Source organism: Myzus persicae, unplaced genomic scaffold (genome assembly GCF_001856785.1).
Source record: "Myzus persicae strain clone G006 unplaced genomic scaffold, MPER_G0061.0, whole genome shotgun sequence".
Taxonomy (NCBI): domain Eukaryota; kingdom Metazoa; phylum Arthropoda; class Insecta; order Hemiptera; family Aphididae; genus Myzus; species Myzus persicae.
This window is the reverse complement of record NW_019101247.1, coordinates 478,081-496,997: the sequence shown is the minus strand read 5'-3', so window position 1 is coordinate 496,997 and position 18,917 is coordinate 478,081. Positions and strand designations below refer to the sequence as shown.

The following is an 18,917-nucleotide window of genomic DNA, read 5'->3' as shown; positions in this document are numbered from 1 at the left end:
ATAAAAAAAATAATAGAACTCATTCGTTTGAATTCAAATAACAGACTGACTGTCGTTTGTTGATATAAATTATAAAATAAACATACTATTATAATATACGGTATTTTAGTTGTAGCCAACAAAGTTTTATTTTTTCACTATAGTCACTGTATTATTTATTATACTTTCAAGCCAACATAATATAATAATTTGACGATCATCGTAGAGGACGAAGCCTGGCAACGACTGCCGCGAGATCTACGACGAGCGGTTAGTACTCGATGTTTTGAGCTTGACGGCCCTGCAGGTGCTGAAAACTGAAGACGTTGACTGTTGTGCCGGCGACGAACGGTGACCTAAGCTTGGAGCGAAGACTATAATCTCGGTGCTTGCGGAACCGCGACGATCGGAGGCTTTGTGACTCGGTGGGATGAGACCACTGGGCGAAACCGGGAAGGAATCTGTGGATAGCACTGCAAAGCACTGCTGTCCTGATATTTCCCTTGGTTTTATTTACATAACTAGCTAAAATATGGAACTATCGTGAAAAAACCAACATACAAACACAGATAATGTTCTTCATATTATTATGTTCATTTTATTATGACTATAAATAAAAAGAAAAAAAATGTTGGTCCAGTACAATTAAATGGGCAATAAAATGGTCAATAGAATACATATTAATGCTTTTGAAATCTACTTTAAATGTACATACATTTTTTGTTCGATATGGTGGATAATGGAGATCATTGTGCAATAGTTACTAGACATAAACAGCAGACACTACATCTTGATAGTGATGAATTAAAAAAACAATTAAAAATTATTGCAATACGTTAATTTATATATGTATACAAAAATATTGTATGATTTACTTATATATATATGTATCTACATAATCTAGCTCTGGATAACCAGTTGTATATGCGTATAAGACGTTTAAGTACTTATAGGTACCTTCGTCAAAAAAACAGGTGTACATATTTGAAAAAGACGTGTAGGTAGTAGTAGGACCTATAATAATCAATTTTAAAACAAGTTAGCAACTTTATCATTTTTGTTCATTGCCACCTGGCACTTATCTACGTAGTTTGTCCTTCAGTCAAGTGATCACATATAGCTGGCACTCTTGGTAGTATAGGTACATAATATCGATCAGTTATTCAGTAGTATAGACTTTTGAAAACCCAATAAATTATGTGTTTTGGGCACTATAGTGATTTAAAGTTGTATTCTAATTATTATTGTATCTTACGTAGTGTTAACTTATGAAATTAAAAATTAGTTAATCCAATAAAAACATTGTCGGTGTTTAATAAATACTTTATTATTTTATAGTATATTTTGTTGTAAATACATGTAAATGTTTAGTGAAATATTGTTTAGTGTAAAGTGGTGTCAATTTAGTATAACTTATGTTTGAACATTTATTGTTTATATTTTTTATTTATATTTACTTTAATCTCAGCTTTACTTAGCGTTATGTATTCCTGGTTAATATACTCAAGTTTAATTTTTGGTGCGTAATATCACTTTAACAGTGTTAACAATATTGTAATACATAGAAAATCTTCGTTTTAAAACATTATGTTAATACCTTGAGGGAATTTTGTCATATTGTTCTAATGTTAGTAGCTTAGTAAGAAATATTGAAACTATCTATTTTTATAATTTTTAAAAATATAATTTATTATAATAATTATCTATAAGTAATAGGAATTTTTGTCACGATAAAAATTAATATCTATTTAAAATTATTCAGTTTAAACATAATGTGTTGGTAGGTACCTTAATAAAATGTTCACGGTATTATATTAGGTACATCAATCGACCAAAAAAAAAATTCTGAAAATAAAACTACCTCTTCATAATATTCAGAGATAATTACAAACAGAACCGTTTAATTCAATTAGTTTTTATAATCAAACAATTAAAATATTAAAAGATAACAATTGAATTGAAATAAAAATTGTGAGCGGAAGGAGCTTGCGAGTGAAACGATTGGTTTTATTTTTGCATTTCATTGGCTGGTCGAAAGTTTTGTTCTCTCCCTAGCATTAACTGAAGTCTGAAATTATGTGGAATCGAACATATTACATACGAAAGCCCGATGTATAAGGTTATATGATGCTATTGAATTCAAATTGAAAATATTGATTGAAACAATAAATAATAATCTTAATTTACTAAACATTGTTGAAATACTTATTTAAAGCACATGAATTCATTATTTCAGGATCCTGCATTTTGTGTGACAGAAACTTCGAAAAACGACAAGTTGTATCATCATGCTCAGAGTTGGTGATTGTAGTATAAATACATATTATTTTATAAGTGGCAAATATGAAGATGGGTCGTAGAGAGCTTAGAACCCTTAAGTATTAATAAGCACCATAATAAAACACTATATATATATGATATATATTTAATTTTAAGTTATTATAGTTGGTAAATATTTCCTGACTATCTCGATTTCCCATAGTGATATACTCATATACTTATTGAAACTGACTAGTCTCTAACTCTGTTAACAAGATATTAGTATGTCAGTCAATCGTTTTTCGAGCGAGTTTTGTCATTTTTAACTATATTTCTCGCTGATGACAGACATGTCATAATTTTATATAAGGGTTGAATTTGGTATGAATATATTTTGTATGTTTATGTTTATCAGTCCTTTACATTGTAAAGTTTACGTATTAGATTAGCTTTCATATTTGCTTACAATTGCGGTATAAAAAATAATAATTTGTTGCACATTTGAATACAATATTATAGAAACACCGAGGATAAGTTTTATTGTTCAAATGGACTGTGCATCGAATTGTCACAGGTATGTGATGGTCGTAAGGATTGTTCAGATGGTTCGGACGAGACCAAAGCCTTATGTGCTCAATACGAAAATAGAATAAATATGACCATGGGTACAAAATAATTCTATGTTTTTGACGATTCATATTTATTTATATATTCATAGATGTCAGAGTTACTCATAAAGTTTTAAATTTGGAGCTTCTAATAATACATATAATATTGCATGTATTATGGTTTTAGATTGCGGTAAAGTATATGGAAAAAACCAAGTGTTGATCGACAATGGTGAAAAAGCAGTTGTTGGATCTACACCTTGGAATGTTGGAATATATCTATCAAATAAGGAAAATTCCAACTATGAATTTTTATGTGGAGGATCAATTATTGCTTCCAATGTAGTGATTTCTGGTATAATCCTTGTACAATGTATTTAAGAACGAATGTTTTGCAAAAAAAAAACAAATTACTTTTGTAGGGGCAGTTACTTTTTGGGAAATAGGTATGTTATCTAAGGAAACATCAATAAACGACGATCTCATAAAGGTGGCTGTTGGAAAATATGATAAAAATTTTACGTTTCTTGACAATGACTTTATTCAAATAATGAGTGTAAGTAATTTTTAGTTCAAATTAAATTTGAAAATACATTAATAATATATAATACTTTATGTACAATTTCAATTAAAATTGTTATAAAGGTGGAAACAATTTACCAGAATGAAGGTTTTAATGGTCTTGAACTTGAAGGGTACTTTGCTGATGATATTGCTGTTATTGTATTAGCAAACAAAATATCTTTTAGTAATGGTGTTACACCCGTTTGTATCGATTGGAACAATAAATTCAATGTATTCAACGGAGATCAAGGAAAAGTAAATTTTTTGTACTTAAGAGTTTGTGATTTAAATAAATATTTACATATAAAACATAATGTGATTGGTTGGATGGTTTCATTTATAATAATTGGCGCGGGTCAATAGTTAAGTTATCTACAGAAGTTTATACATTTTGGCGATAGCTTCAAATCTTTAAACTCGGTACGTAAGTTATGCTCAAAATATTATATTTGTCTAGTAAATGTTGGTCAAAATGAAGATTTAAGAAATGTGAATTTAGCCCGTTTAATTTCATTTATAAATTGTCTTACTCTAAACGGACAGATTTTCTTAAACAAACTTGAATTACTTTCAGATTGAATTCTGAAATATTACCAAATTTGAACAAAATAGGCTAACATCGGGTATTTGCATATACAATAATATCTTGTATGAGTCTTATAAGTACAAAATAAAACACTTTGGTAAAATCTCATAGCATTAATCTTATTTTATATTTCTAAATTTACTAACGTAGATTATCCACTCTTTAGTTAACTAATTTAACTCATAAGCAACACTTTCATAACCTGCAGATATTAATAGAATACTAGAACTAGTATTAAACTAATACCTTTATTATAATCAATGTACATTATAAAACTGTTTCAAACTTTTACAGGTTGTAGTTTGGGGAGACACGATAAATGGAACACAATGTCCTGTTTTATTAGAAATATCTTCACCATACATTGACCGTAGTACTTGTCGAAAAATTTTTAAGACACACGGATTTCAAGCATTTGTGACTTATGATAAGTTTTGTGCCGGTTCTGAATTGGGTAATACTTATTTAGATCCTGAGCGTAGCAATTAAAATATTGATTTTACACTGATTATTGTTTTTTGAAGCGAGTACCTTATTGACTACAGCGTTCTGTTTAATGCTTAGTGTTAAGGCTGTTGTAGATTTCTCGTGCATTTAAACCAATAAGCTGAGGAAAAAAAATAAACTTCCAGAAGTCTAATTTTAATATTGAAAAAATATTTGAGTTTGTTCATTTATTAATTGTGTTTTTTAGAAAACCAATTAATTAAATTTTTTTTAGTAACACTAAGTAAAAGTGAAATTTGAAAAAAAATTAATTTGATACTTTATGTATACAATACAATACTAATTAAACAATACAACAAATCGAAAATCCCATACTTTTCCTACATAACATTGAAAAGAGAATGAGGAATTTAAATATTCTAAAAATTAATATATGGCTTTTGGTGCCGGGTGAATTTTTCTTCTGTTTTTAGGACTTTCACGTTGAAATTATGTTGATCTCAAAATATAGTGACTAATTCCGCCCGGTAAAACTAGGTTTCAGAAATTCTTTAATTTGCCACAGAAATTCACTCTTTTTCTAGATATTATTATTAAGTTCAAATGTTTAATATGTTACATATTGATAATTTTGTTATTTCTTAAACACTATTTCACTAAACCTCCAGTTTCATCACTCGGAGCCGGTGTAGGAGATGCTGGAACAGGCATAAGCTTTTTACACTCTAATTCTTATTATCTAACCGGAGTAGTTAGTGCTAAGGATCCTAATACAACCGATTCAATCGCAGTATTTACTGACATTAAGTACCATGTTCAATGGATTCGTGGACTTTTAAACAAACATGTAAGTAAATATAGGTATTAATTTATATATTTATTAATATTAATTTTCAATATATTGAATTTAATTGTTTTTGTAATGATAACTTCGACTTGAAAACAAAGATATTTTAGAAAGAATATATATTTTTTTAAGTTTAAGATTTTTACAGGCCACTGTAAATTCATGCGTTTTACCAACTGCTGAAGGAGTTGTATATTCTTATGAAGGTTCTAATGACATTATACCTCACCGCTCATTAATTAAACATCATCGTACAGTTATTGAGAATTGTGAAGCTGGATATCATAAAACGTATCCTTATGGTTTTAGGGTTTGCCAGGGAAAAGGAAAATGGTTATCAAATTCTGAGGTATTGTGTTTCAGTAAGTATTATATTTTAATTCGTATGTCGTATAAGTACTTATGTTATTAAAGTTTCATAGTGCTGTTATGTTTGATTAAAATTTATTTACGTTTCTAGAAATGTGTCCGCCTTTAGAGTCAGATAGCTTAGATATTAAATGTAATTTAAATGGAAAGTATGTTAACTGTTCAAATTTATCGATACCCGATACCATAGCAACACCATCATGTAAGGCAACATATATTGCACCAAAAGGACAAGAAGAGACCCCTCATGAATTACATTGCCAATCTAATGGGACGTGGAATAAACAGCTAAATAGTTGCAATCCGTGTAATTTTATTTTTTGTCATATAAACATGTGTAACCTACTTTATAAATATTTTACTAACTTATTTAACTTTTACTGCAACCAAAAGCTTTTGTTTGTATTATAAATGATAAAATGAATTAAGAACAAATTACCATTGGTTATGCATAATCGTTTGATGTACCATGTACCTACAGTTGGTAACCATCATCATTATGTCTGTTCTATTAGTATTATTGATTATTAATATCTATAATTTAATATGTTTATTCAAATATTATTTTAGACTGTGGCAGAGTATATGGCCAAAGCCAAGTATTGATAGACAACGGTGAAAAAGCAATTGTTGGAACAGCTCCGTGGAATGCTGGAATATATAGATTAAACAAAAAAAAATCCAATTATGACTTGATTTGTGGAGGATCAATTATTGCTCCAAATTTAGTAATTTCTGGTAAAATCTTAATAAAAAAAATTTAAAAAAAAAATGAAAAATATGAAAATATCATTTTTAGCGGCTCATTGTTTTTGGCAAAAAGGTATGTTATCTAAGAGATTATTAATAAACGACGGTCAATACAAAATTTCTGTTGGAAAATATAATAGGAATATAACAATAATTGACAATGAGTTTACTCAAATCATTAATGTAAGTTATTAATAATTATAAAAAATACTACGAATAACATAAATTAAAACAATTGTACAGGTGGATATTATTCATCTGAAAGAAGGTTATTATGGAAACACTGGGTTTCACGCTGAAGATATAGCTATTGTCGTGTTACAAAACAAAATTTCCTTTAGTAATGGCGTTTCACCTGTTTGTATCGATTGGAATGGTAAATTTAATGTAGTCAATGGTGATCAAGGAAAGGTTGGTTAACAATATTATTTATAAAATTACAGTTTTGATTTCATTACTGTTAATGCAATAATACCTATTCATCTATTACCTGTCATTATCAACCTATATTGGTTGTGAGCAAATATACAGTGAGATTCAATGCTTAAGATGTTGCATAAATATTGCATTGTTACAAGACATTACCTGAAAATTAAGGATAAAAAGGAATTTTTAAGCAAAACCAGTTTTCGAAAAAATCGATTTTGTTTTTTTAGTGAACTCTAACAAAAATGACAGTAGATGCATGCAATTTTCACTGAATGTTTGTGTTAGCATTTTCTATACACCATAAAATTTTCAAAATATTTCGATTAGTATTGAACTATTTATAGGTATATGAAATTTTCGATTATTATTCGTTTTTTTTAAACTATAGTCGATAAAAATATTTTCACTTGGTCAAAAAACTTGTAAATGTAATACAAGGTTCTTCGTAAGTTGTTGTTAATGGAAATTAAAATAAAGTTGAGCGTAAATCCACAGTAATGTTTTATGAGCGTTTAAACTTAGAATTTTGACAAAATCCGTAGAAATCACGAATATTAGCGTATTATATATCTATTATATCTATACTGACATACGGTTTACCCTCAGAATCGTTTTTCGTATCCAATGATTGGATATCATTGAATTCAAATTTAATACCATTCATTACAGTGACCTCCTAGACACATGTAATGTACAGCAGAGCTAAATCCATTTACCTACCCGCTTTTTTAATAACGAAACCATGCCTATTTAGATTTCATGTATTTATACATTTTTTTAACTTTATTTATAACAGTGTATGAATAAAAATGTATTCGATTTTTAAGCTTTTTAAGCCAATAACATGATAGAAATAAATGAAAAAGAAACTTTAAAAAATTGATAGCAACTATGTAATATATACCTAGTTCAAAACGAATCATAATATTTTAAAAGGTTAAATTAGAACTATCCTATAGAAAATGATAAAATAATTATTTGGTGAAAACATCAAGTACCTATTTATGGTTATTTATATTTAAATTACAACAAAATAAGAATATCGATGGATGAGACTTTGTTAATTTACTGCTGACAATCCAATGTCTACATAATTTAAACTTTAAACGATCATACAAAAATTAGTTTGATTTTCCAGTAAACATTTTTCATTTGTTAGAACTTAAAGGTAGGGTTAACTTGTGTTCAATTTTCAAATATTTTGACAGTGTGAAACATTTTTACCGACAGTATTTTTTAAAAAACTAATAAAAATAAAAATTCTCTAGGGTCCATAAATAGCCCAAAAAGAATCAATACATAGAAAAAGGTATTACAAAATATTCGGTGTATATTTAAAGTATTTACGGTTATTAGTTTTTTAGTTATATCATAAAAACTAAATAGACTTTGTCAAAAACTGGGTTTTCGTAAAAATCCCTGATGAATTTTCCTTATTAACCTCTCAAAAGAACCAACTAGAATGGTTTTCTCATCGGGAAAGATAATAAAGTTGAAAATCAAAGCATTATTTATACTAGAAATAACGTTTATAGACATTAAAAGAAATCACACATCATACTAAAATCAATCACTCTGCTCAGAATCTAAAATAAAATCTCAAAATACAAATTATTGTATGACAATTAAACATTATTTTTATTTCATATTTGATTGAATTACAAAATTAAAAAACTTCGATCTGTCAGAATTGATTTAACTAATTATACACGTTCTCAACACTTACATAAAAAGTGATTAATATTATAAATAAATTATTATAATTTTGTAAATTATACAACTGTTTAACTGTTTTATACTTTACAGATTGTTGGTTGGGGAAAAACAGAAAAAGGTATTATAAATCCTACTTTATTAGAAGCATCTCTACCATACATCGACCATAGTTCTTGCCGGAATATGTATAATAACGGATTTGAACAATTTGTGACTGTTGATAAGTTTTGTGCCGGTTCTACATTGGGTATTAAAATATTTAAACATTAATATCATAAAGTCATGAAACCATTGATTTTTACTATTTGTCGACCACAGCACAGCCCATTCTCGGATCCACCGTAGTAGAATAAAATTATTAAGAGTAGGAAAGTACGGGTCAGAATTTTTTTAGAGATATAGTGGAGACAGGAGAAACACATAATATAAGGTGAATAATACAGGTTTGGCGAGGATAAATTATTAATAATTTCATTTGTTCAATAATTCAAGATAGACGAGCCTTATTGGGTAAGCACTCACATCGTTGTTGTCAGGCGTGAATCCAAGGGAATAGTCCTCCTAGCCCTAGCTTTTGGTGAATTCTAGGACGTCTGTTTTCGGTATTGCAGATACCGATAAAATGCATTGTCTTGCGTTTTTGCCGTGTCTGTTTTTATCGGTCACCACTCAGCATCAAATAGAAGAGTCTAAACTAATTAAACATTTAAACTTGTTTGAATCAATACATTTTTTTACATAATACATTTTATATTTCATGTAAAACTAAATGTAATTTTTTTTACCCCACCCCCTCCGTAAATAGTTCTTGCACATTATTTGTAATTAATAAAGTAAATCTATATTGTGTCCACTACCCAATAATAGGCATTGAGGTGTGTGATTACTGATTAGTTTAGGTTTAAATATAAAATATTTTTAGTTGCAGGACTAGGAGTTGGCAAGGGAGATAGCGGTGCCGGCTTATGCTTTTTACACTCTAATTCTTATTATTTAACCGGAGTGGTGAGTATTAAGGATTCAGATACAAATAACTCAATCGCAGTTTTTACAAAAGTAAAGTATCACATTGAATGGATTCGTGTACTGTATAACAAACATTAACATATTAAATAAGATTATTGTAATGTTATTAAGATTATTTATTTATTAATTTAAAAAGAATTAAAAAAAATTATAAAAACGTTTTTTCTTATCTGTTACAATTCTTAACACTTTATACAATAAATGATTGATACCATTCTTATTCATATTCATTCGCATATTAATAACATATACGAATGTGTTCATGATTAAATTACTTTTGTTTTAAAGAAAGTATTAACTCAACTATCCTCTAATCATATTGTTTATACCAAAAAGAGAAAAATCTTTGTTATTTAATATAATAAAATAATGTTTTAAGGTCAAAGTATTTCAAAATTCTTAAGATAAATCTATTATAATTTATAATCCACGAGGCAAGCCACAGAGAAATGCTCGTCACAATTCTTCATCATAGTCACTATAATATATACATGGTGATTTAATAGATTACTTATATCTATACACTCATACAATTTACTATCACATAAATATTGTTTATATGATATGGTGGAAAATCGAAATAATTGTAACTTATGATGCGCATATGTAAGGAAAATCGATAAGCAGCTTATGCCCTTTAATGATATGATATAATAAAACATACAGGCAATATAATATATTAAATACTATACATTTACATTTAAATATAAAACAATTTTGTTAATAATGTGTTTACTATTCTGCTATGCATATCGAAGAGACGAAGAACTTACATGACGTAGTACTTTATAGCAGTCATATAGCGTGTATTTTGCAGGTGTACATCTATCATATGTACCTATATACGTAATCTGAATAACAAGTCTTACACGTATTTATATATAGTTTCGTCAATAACCCAGAAGCTGTATCATATGAGGTGGTAGTATGAACAATATTACCAATTTTTAAAACAAGTTGGCAATTTTTTTATTCCCACCACCACCTATCTACGTAGCTTGTCCTTCGGTCGATCATGTGATAGGTGGTCGAAGGAATTTAACAATATCAATTTCGACTTCACACCAGCATCACGGTATAGTACGTAGTATAGATAACCGAATACCCGATATTGTGTGTTTAGTATTTTAATGCTGTATTTGTATTATCGTATTTTCCATACTGTTTTCTTATGAAGTTTAAAATTAATAAATATTATATAGATAATATCAGCGTGAAGTATTATACTTAACGTGTTATAAAATTCACTGTAAACTATTGTTTAGTAAATAGTGCATTTGATATACATTTGAATAAAAATATTTTGTTTGTATTTTTAAATATCTTTGCAATAATCACAGCTCGCCATTGGAAATAAATGTGATGTATTTCTGGATAGTTTATTCATGTTTAATTTTCGGTACGTACTTACAATGTCAACAATAGAGTAATAATATGGAAATGTATAGTATATTTATATAAATTAATATTTGCATGACATTATTTTGGTATTATATAAAATATTCATTATATTTAAATATTAAATAATATACCAACATGTTTAATAAATGTACTGTACCTAGGTAAAGTATTATATATAATTTTCCAAAAAAAGTACAATATATTTAAATTATTTTCAGTTTAAGGAAAAAAAATTACACTGTATATAAAATATAGTCCAGTCTATATGTATAAAAATTACTATAAAATATATAGCACAAGTGTTTATAAAGTAAATGCCATTTTTTTATTATTGATTATAACATAAGTTATTGTATTAGTCAGTTTTTTCTGTTACATACTATTTATATGCATATAGCTGTATTATGAAATATACCAGATGAAAAAAAAATGTCTGAAAATAAAACAACCACTTCTCGGTATATTCAACTACAAATAGAAACGTTACTATTGAATTTGTGTTTGTGATAGTATATTGCATAAAATAATATAAGATAGTGATTGAATTTAGACAACATCAAAAATTCGAAATTGTAAAGACGCTTCGAGTGGTTTTATTTTTAAATTTCATTGGTTTGTTAAAACTTTTGTTCACCTCACACAAATAGAAATGCTGTTTAAAAAAATATTTTAAACGACTAAACATATTTGTTTACGTACCTATTTAATGCACATGAATACATTTCAGGAACTGGAATTTTGTGTGACAGAAACCTCAAAAAACGACAAGCTGTATCATCTTGCTCAGTGTTGGTACCTATAAATAAATATTATGTAATTACAAGTGCCAAAAATAGTGGTGGGACATTGAGAACTTAGAACCCTAAAATATTAATAAGCGCCATCAAACAATATATAAGATCTATATTTAATGTTAAGTAATCTTAGTAGCCAGTAGGTACTAATTAGATATCTCCTGACTTACACAGTTCCCTGGGGATGTATTCTATACCTACTTATAAAAAAAATCACAAGACCAAGCCCTTCTAATAATGTGCGAAAGGTTAAGCCCTATTTATTCATTGTGTCTAGCATAAATAGGTCTAGTAAATAAATGTTTATATTTGTAATACTTTGATTTTTACCTAATATTTGATTAGTTTTCATGTTTGCTTATAATTAATTGTAAAATAAATATTAGATAATAATTTGTGGCACATTTGAATACAATATTATAGAAGCACCAAAGATAAGTTTTATTGTTCAGATGGACTGTGCATTGAATCGTCGTGGGTTTGCGATGGTCGTAAGGATTGTTCAGATGGTTCAGACGAGACTAAAGCTTTATGTGCTCAATACGAAAATAACATAAATATGACCACAGGTACAATACATAATTATATTTTTATGATAATATTGATATCATTTATACGTTGTGTTAACTAATATATGCCAGAGTTACTAGTATTAAACTAAATTTGGAGCTTCTAATACTTTTAATACATTTCATATCGTTTTAGATTGCGGTAAAGTATACGTCAAAAACCAAGTATTGACCGAAAATGGTAAAATAGCGGTTGTTGGAACGGCACCTTGGAATGTTGGAATATATCGATTAAATAAGGAAAATTCCAATTATGACTTTTTGTGTGGAGGATCAATTATTGCTTCCAATGTAGTGATTACTGGTATGTATAATCTTTGTAAAAACTTGAATATACATGTCTCTGCAAACGAATTATTTATATGAGCAATGTTTAGACAATTCTTTCGTTATTTCCAAGTATTGCTCGTCTTAGCAGTGTGTGTACTAAAATATCATTAGCGTGTGTATACTTCCCATCAATCACACAAATCGTATATCTCAAGCCCCACATATACACATGTCTTTTAGTTTTTAGATCCAAGCTTCGGCAAATAATAATGAATTCCTAACTGAGTTATGCAACACACATCATCAATAATGATTGTATTATTTGTATTATGTAATTATTTCTAACTAACCAATTTATTAAGTTGATAACAATACAAATTAACTAAGTTAAAATTAAGTTAATGAAAATTTAATTTTAGAAAGTTAAGTTAAGACGTTAAAAAGAACTTAACGTTAATTTTTAACTTGTTTATAACACAGGCTTGATTGGATAAAAATATGCAAAATCAATTTATAGACGTGAAAAAACTATATGTCTGATAAAGTTTAAGAACTTTCATAGGTTAAAATTTCCAAAATTTTAAAATTTTGGAATGGATAAACAATATTACTTTGGAATCTGTCTTAGCACATTTTAAATTATGGGAAATACTTGACGGGCATACGTTTTCCAATGTTCTGTATCAAATATATTAAAAACTTGAAAATATTGAGTATATAAGCTCTGACCGATGAAAGTAAACTTCTTTATCAAATTAAACCCTTTGCATTTTTTAAATAGAATCTCTAAAAATGGTTTCATTTTTAAGTCTTAACGATTTAGGAATTTTTTTGAAAAAATAATTCGGTTTGCTGAGGTCTTAAGAAGAAATATAAATAAATTAATGAAAAAATTTTTTAGGGTCTTTTACTTTTTGGGAAATTGGTATGTTATCTAAAGAAATATCAATAAGCTCTGGACTTATAAAAGTAGTCGTTGGAAAATATGATAAAAATTTTACTGTTATCGACAATGACTTTATTCAAATAATGAATGTAAGTGATTTTTAAATAAAACTATATTTTAAAATCCATTAATAATGTATAAACTTATACTTATAATTTAAATCAAAACAATTATAAAGGTGGAAACAATTTACCAGAATGAAGGTTTTAACGGACTTGAAGGGTATTTTGCTGATGATATTGCTGTTATTGTATTAGCAAACAAAGTTTCTTTTAGTAATATTGTTGGACCTATTTGTATCGATTGGAATAATAAATTCAATGTAGTCAATGAAGATCAAGGAAAGGTAAAATTCTTGTAGTATACTTGTAGTAGTTTAAATAAATAGGTACAAAGAATATGATGTGATTGGTCTTATGGTTTCAATTTATAAAAAGTGGTTGGGGATAATGCTTTAGTTATGCGTGCAAGTTTATACATTTTGGTGAAAGCTTCAAATCGATAAAGTCAGAATAAATGCTGAGAACCAACTGCTAATATTTTAATAAGATACAAGCTATGTTCAAAAGATTACTGTATTACTGACTTGTAAATGTTGGTCTTCAATTAACGTATTCTACTCATTAACAACCTCCACATAACCAGTTACCAGATATTATTATAATACTAATATTAAGCTAATACCTACCTTTATTATAATTATTGTACACTATAAAACTGTTTCAAACTTTTACAGGTTGTTGTTTGGGGAGACACTATAAATGGCACTCAAAGTCCTGTTTTGTTAGAAAAATCTTTACCGTACATTGACCGTAGGACTTGTCGAAAAATTTTTAAGACGCACGGATTTCAAGCATTTGTGACTTATGATAAGTTTTGTGCCGGTTCTGAATTGGGTAATACTTATTTAGATTTGATTTTACAGTAATTATTATAGTTTTTGGAGGCGAGTACTTTTTTGGTTATAGCTAATGCTGAGCGTTATATATTATACATATATGTATATATATATACTATACATAAATAAATCAAAATTGTTAATCTCAAACATTTCACCCTGAAAAAAAGATTTTACATATTATATAAACAATATCTAAGAAGTGTAATATATTTAACTTGCGACTTATGCAAAAAACATTTCTAGCTTTAGGACCAGGTATTGGTTCCGGAGATAGTGGAACTGGCATAAGCTTTTTACACTCTAATAATTATTATCTAACCGGAATACTGAGTATCAAGGATAGTAAATTAAATGATACAGTCACTTGTTTTACAGACATTAAATACCATGTTCAATGGATTCGTGAACTTTTAAACAAACACGTTCGTAAATATATTTTATTATACTTATATCAATATTTATTTTATGTATTTTTCCTTAATTTATTTTTAATGACAGCATCAGTTTTAAATCCAAGATATTTAAAAAAAAAAAATTTTGAAATGTATGAATCAACAGTTCACAGAGAGTTCATGCGTTTTACCAAGTGTCGAAGGAGTTGTATATTCTTATGAAGGTTCTGATGAAATTTTATCTCACGGTATATTAATCAATCATCATGTTACTGTAATTGAGAGCTGTGAAGTTGGATATCACAAGGCTTACCGCTTTGGTTTTAGGGTTTGTCAGGGAAAAGGAAAATGGCTATCGAATTCTGAGAAATTGTGTTTCAGTAAGTATTATAATTTAGTGATTTGTTTGTCGTAATATTTACTTATTAATTTATGTTATTAAACTTAAAAGTGTGTTTCTGTTTGATAATAATTTATTTACGTTTCCAGAAATGTGTCCACCTCTAGAATCAGATAGTTTAAATATTAAATGTACTTTAAATGGAAAGTATGCTAATTGTTCAAATGTATCAATACCAGATACAATAGCAACGCCATCATGTAAGCCAACATATTCTGCACCTAATGGACAAGAAGAGACTCCACTTGAACTACTTTGTCAGTCTAATGGGACGTGGAATAAACAGCTATATAGTTGCAATCCATGTAATTGTATTTTTTGTCATATGAAAATAAATTGTTAAGATAATTTATATTTTAATGACTCACTAACTTTTACTATAACCAAATTGTTTTGGTTGTTTTACGATAAAATTAATAAAAAACAAAACATTTTTTTTATGCATAATTATTGTATGTACATTTTTAAACCGTATCCATTATTCATTTATTCTATAGAAATCATTACTCATCAAATACTGTCATTTATATTTAAAAATTATTTTAGATTGCGGTAGAGTTTATATCGAAAACCAAGTATTGATAGAAAATGGTAAAAGAGCAAGAGTTGGAACAGCTCCGTGGAATGCTGGGATATATCAAGTGAATAAAAAAAATTCCAATCATGACTTGATATGTGGAGGATCAATTATTTCTTCAAATTTAGTTGTTTCTGGTAAAATCTTTGTACAACGAATTTTAGTATAAATTAATAATTAAAATAAATATATTTTTTAGCTGCTCATTGCTTTTGGCAAAATGGCATGTTGTCTAAGAAAATATTAATAAACGATGGTCAATTCAAAGTTGCTGTTGGAAAATATGAAAGGAATTTTACTACTATAGACAATGACTTTACAAAAATAATTAATGTAAGTTATTAATAATTCAAAATTCTACAATTATTTGCAATTATATGTGTAATATAAATTAATTCAATTATACAGGTGGAAATGATTCACATGAAAGAAAGTTATTATGGACCCATTGGGTTTCATGCAGAAGATATAGCTATTATTGTGTTACAAAAAAGAGTCTCTTTTAGTAATGGTGTTGCACCTGTTTGTATAGATTGGAATTTTAAATACAATGTAAGCAATGGAGATAACGGAAAGGTTGGTTTGCAATATTATTTAAATATTATAAAAATATAGAGATTTAATTACAATTAATGGCTGTTGTACATATCACCATAGGCGTAATTTCAGTTTTTAAGTTGGAGGGGCTATGACGATCATATTTTCTCACCTACTTTCCTACATTTAATATATTATAATGCATCAATTATAACACTAAAAATATTTATATGAAAAAAATAACAACATTTAATTAAATAAAATATCTAATATATATTTATTTATTAAGTATATTATTATAATTGGAACCTTTGGGTAGAAATTGCAAATTTATCTAATACTTTTTCGTTGGACAATTCATTTGATAAATCTTGTTCCATATAAATCAATGACAAATTTGTAAATCTATCTTGATTCATAAATGTTCGAAGTCAATTTTTAATCTTTCTCATTGCTAAGATGATCTTTCATATGTTGCAGAACTAATTGGAATTATCAAAGATAATGATAACAGTTTATATAAATTATTATAAAGCTCTGCGTCTTTCACCTCGCACGTGCTTGTTTCATGTTTCTAGATTCAAACTTTAGAAACAATTTTTTTCAAACAACATTTACTGTATATGTAGATTAGATAATTAATGAAGGATTTAATACTTCAATTAAAATATAAATTTTTGGCGGGGCTAATTTTAATATTAGAGAGGCTAAGCCCCTCCAAGTCCCCTCCATCAAAATGCGTCTATGCATATCACTATCGATAATCATCCATTTATATATAAAGAGCATAAACCGTGAGATTCTCTTCTGAAGTATGCATAAATAATGAATTCTTGCCATACATAACTAAAAGTAAAACCTTACAATTAGAACTGTTAGAGCACTTAAGATTATTTTGAAAAAACTTCGATCAGTTAGAATTAATTTTACTTATTTACACATGCATAACAAGCGATAAATTATTTACGTGAATTATAATTGTAAATTGTACAAATGTTTTATTCATTTACAGATTGTTGGTTGGGGAGGAACTGAAAAAGGCTATTCAAGTCCTATTTTATTAGAAGCATCTCTACCGTACATCGACCATAGTTCTTGCCGGAATATGTATTCAAACGGATTTGAACCATTTGTGACTGTTGATAAGTTTTGTGCTGGTTCTGAGTCTGGTAATTAAATATTTAGTATCAATACCTTAAAATTACTGATCAATTAAAGCAGATATAATGTATAAAATATTTTTAGTAACAGGGCAAGGAGTGGGTCAGGGAGACAGTGGCGCTGGCTTATGCTTTTTTCAAAATGACTCTTATTATTTAACCGGAGTAGTGAGTATCAAGGATCCAAATACAAAAAATTCAATCGCTGTATTTACAGATGTTAAATTCCACTTTAAATGGATTCGTGAACTGTATAACAAATATAACTAAATCAATAAGATTATGAAAATGTTATTATGATAATTTATTCTAATTGCATAATTGTTATCAATATTTTTATAAATTAATTTCACCCACGTGTAACAATTTTCAACACCTCTTACAATTGTTTATTTAAATTAAACATATAATATAGGTAGCATTAAATAATATATAGTTTACACATATGAAATTCGAATAGTTTATTTGGTATTTACAAAATTTGAATTGTATATTTCTTGTATTAAAATTATTTCAAAATATTTTACTTTGAATTTGAATTAACAAATAATTGTAATACTTGTTATCAAAAATATTTTTAACAACTAATACTGACCACATGACGAAATAAGACGATGTCGTGACTTTTGACCATAGTGGTAACACTAATTAACTTGTAAGGCTGAATTTCGTTTCGTAAACAAATAACATTTTCTTTTTTATAAATTCTTTTTTAAATTTATTTAAATTGTAGTAATTTAGATGATTTAAATTTGTTTCAATCTGTATACGAGGTAAGGCAATCTTATTACACTTATATTCTATTATGCCAGCAATGTTCACTGAATAGAGAATGAACAGATACTCTCTATCCATCAGTGATCAGATCGGATTTAGGATCGTTGAAAATAAAATAATCATAACACTGACACAATAGTACTGATACGAAAAAGAAAACAGTAATCGATATTTTTGTAAATACTAACTGATAGTTACGTACGAAATTCAAAGCAACCGATGAATGCAAAATATTGTATAATATTATAGTTTATGAACAAAGCATTGCAAGGTTTATGTTTTCTATTCTAAATTTGTATATTTACTTGAGTACCTGTGACGCAAAACACCGAGTAATACACTTTCGTACATCTCTAAACAATTATTCTTTAATCGCAATATTTCTAATAATATATGGTAATTTAATGGGATTTGACCATAATCTAATACAATTTATAATTCATATTATGTTTTTTGTTCGCTATGCTGGATAATGGTGATCATTTTGCTGTTACTGTATATTGGAGTTTAAATTTATTTTCAATTTTGTATGGACACGAGATATTGTCATTTATTAATATCTTTTATGATTGCACAGCTTATAATAATTTATTATAAGATACAAAATATAATA

General features: G+C 27.6%; 1 protein-coding gene across 1 annotated transcript; it reads left to right on the top strand.

The window, feature by feature from the left end:
- Window positions 1-1,094: 1,094 nt before the first annotated feature.
- Window positions 1,095-18,875, top strand: LOC111028377. Its single transcript, XM_022307003.1, is given in 31 exon segments — window positions 1,095-1,498; window positions 2,216-2,276; window positions 2,758-2,903; window positions 3,034-3,201; window positions 3,269-3,402; window positions 3,492-3,665; window positions 3,774-3,830; window positions 4,291-4,450; window positions 5,112-5,290; window positions 5,439-5,652; window positions 5,751-5,966; window positions 6,230-6,397; window positions 6,459-6,592; window positions 6,653-6,820; window positions 8,645-8,801; window positions 9,477-9,658; window positions 10,883-10,979; window positions 11,709-11,769; window positions 12,199-12,344; window positions 12,481-12,648; window positions 13,516-13,649; window positions 13,739-13,906; window positions 14,297-14,456; window positions 14,705-14,883; window positions 15,020-15,233; window positions 15,343-15,558; window positions 15,800-15,967; window positions 16,030-16,163; window positions 16,239-16,406; window positions 17,380-17,536; window positions 17,613-18,875. Coding segments are annotated over 31 exon segments (4,710 nt in total). The 5' UTR covers window positions 1,095-1,461; the 3' UTR covers window positions 17,798-18,875.
- Window positions 18,876-18,917: the final 42 nt, after the last annotated feature.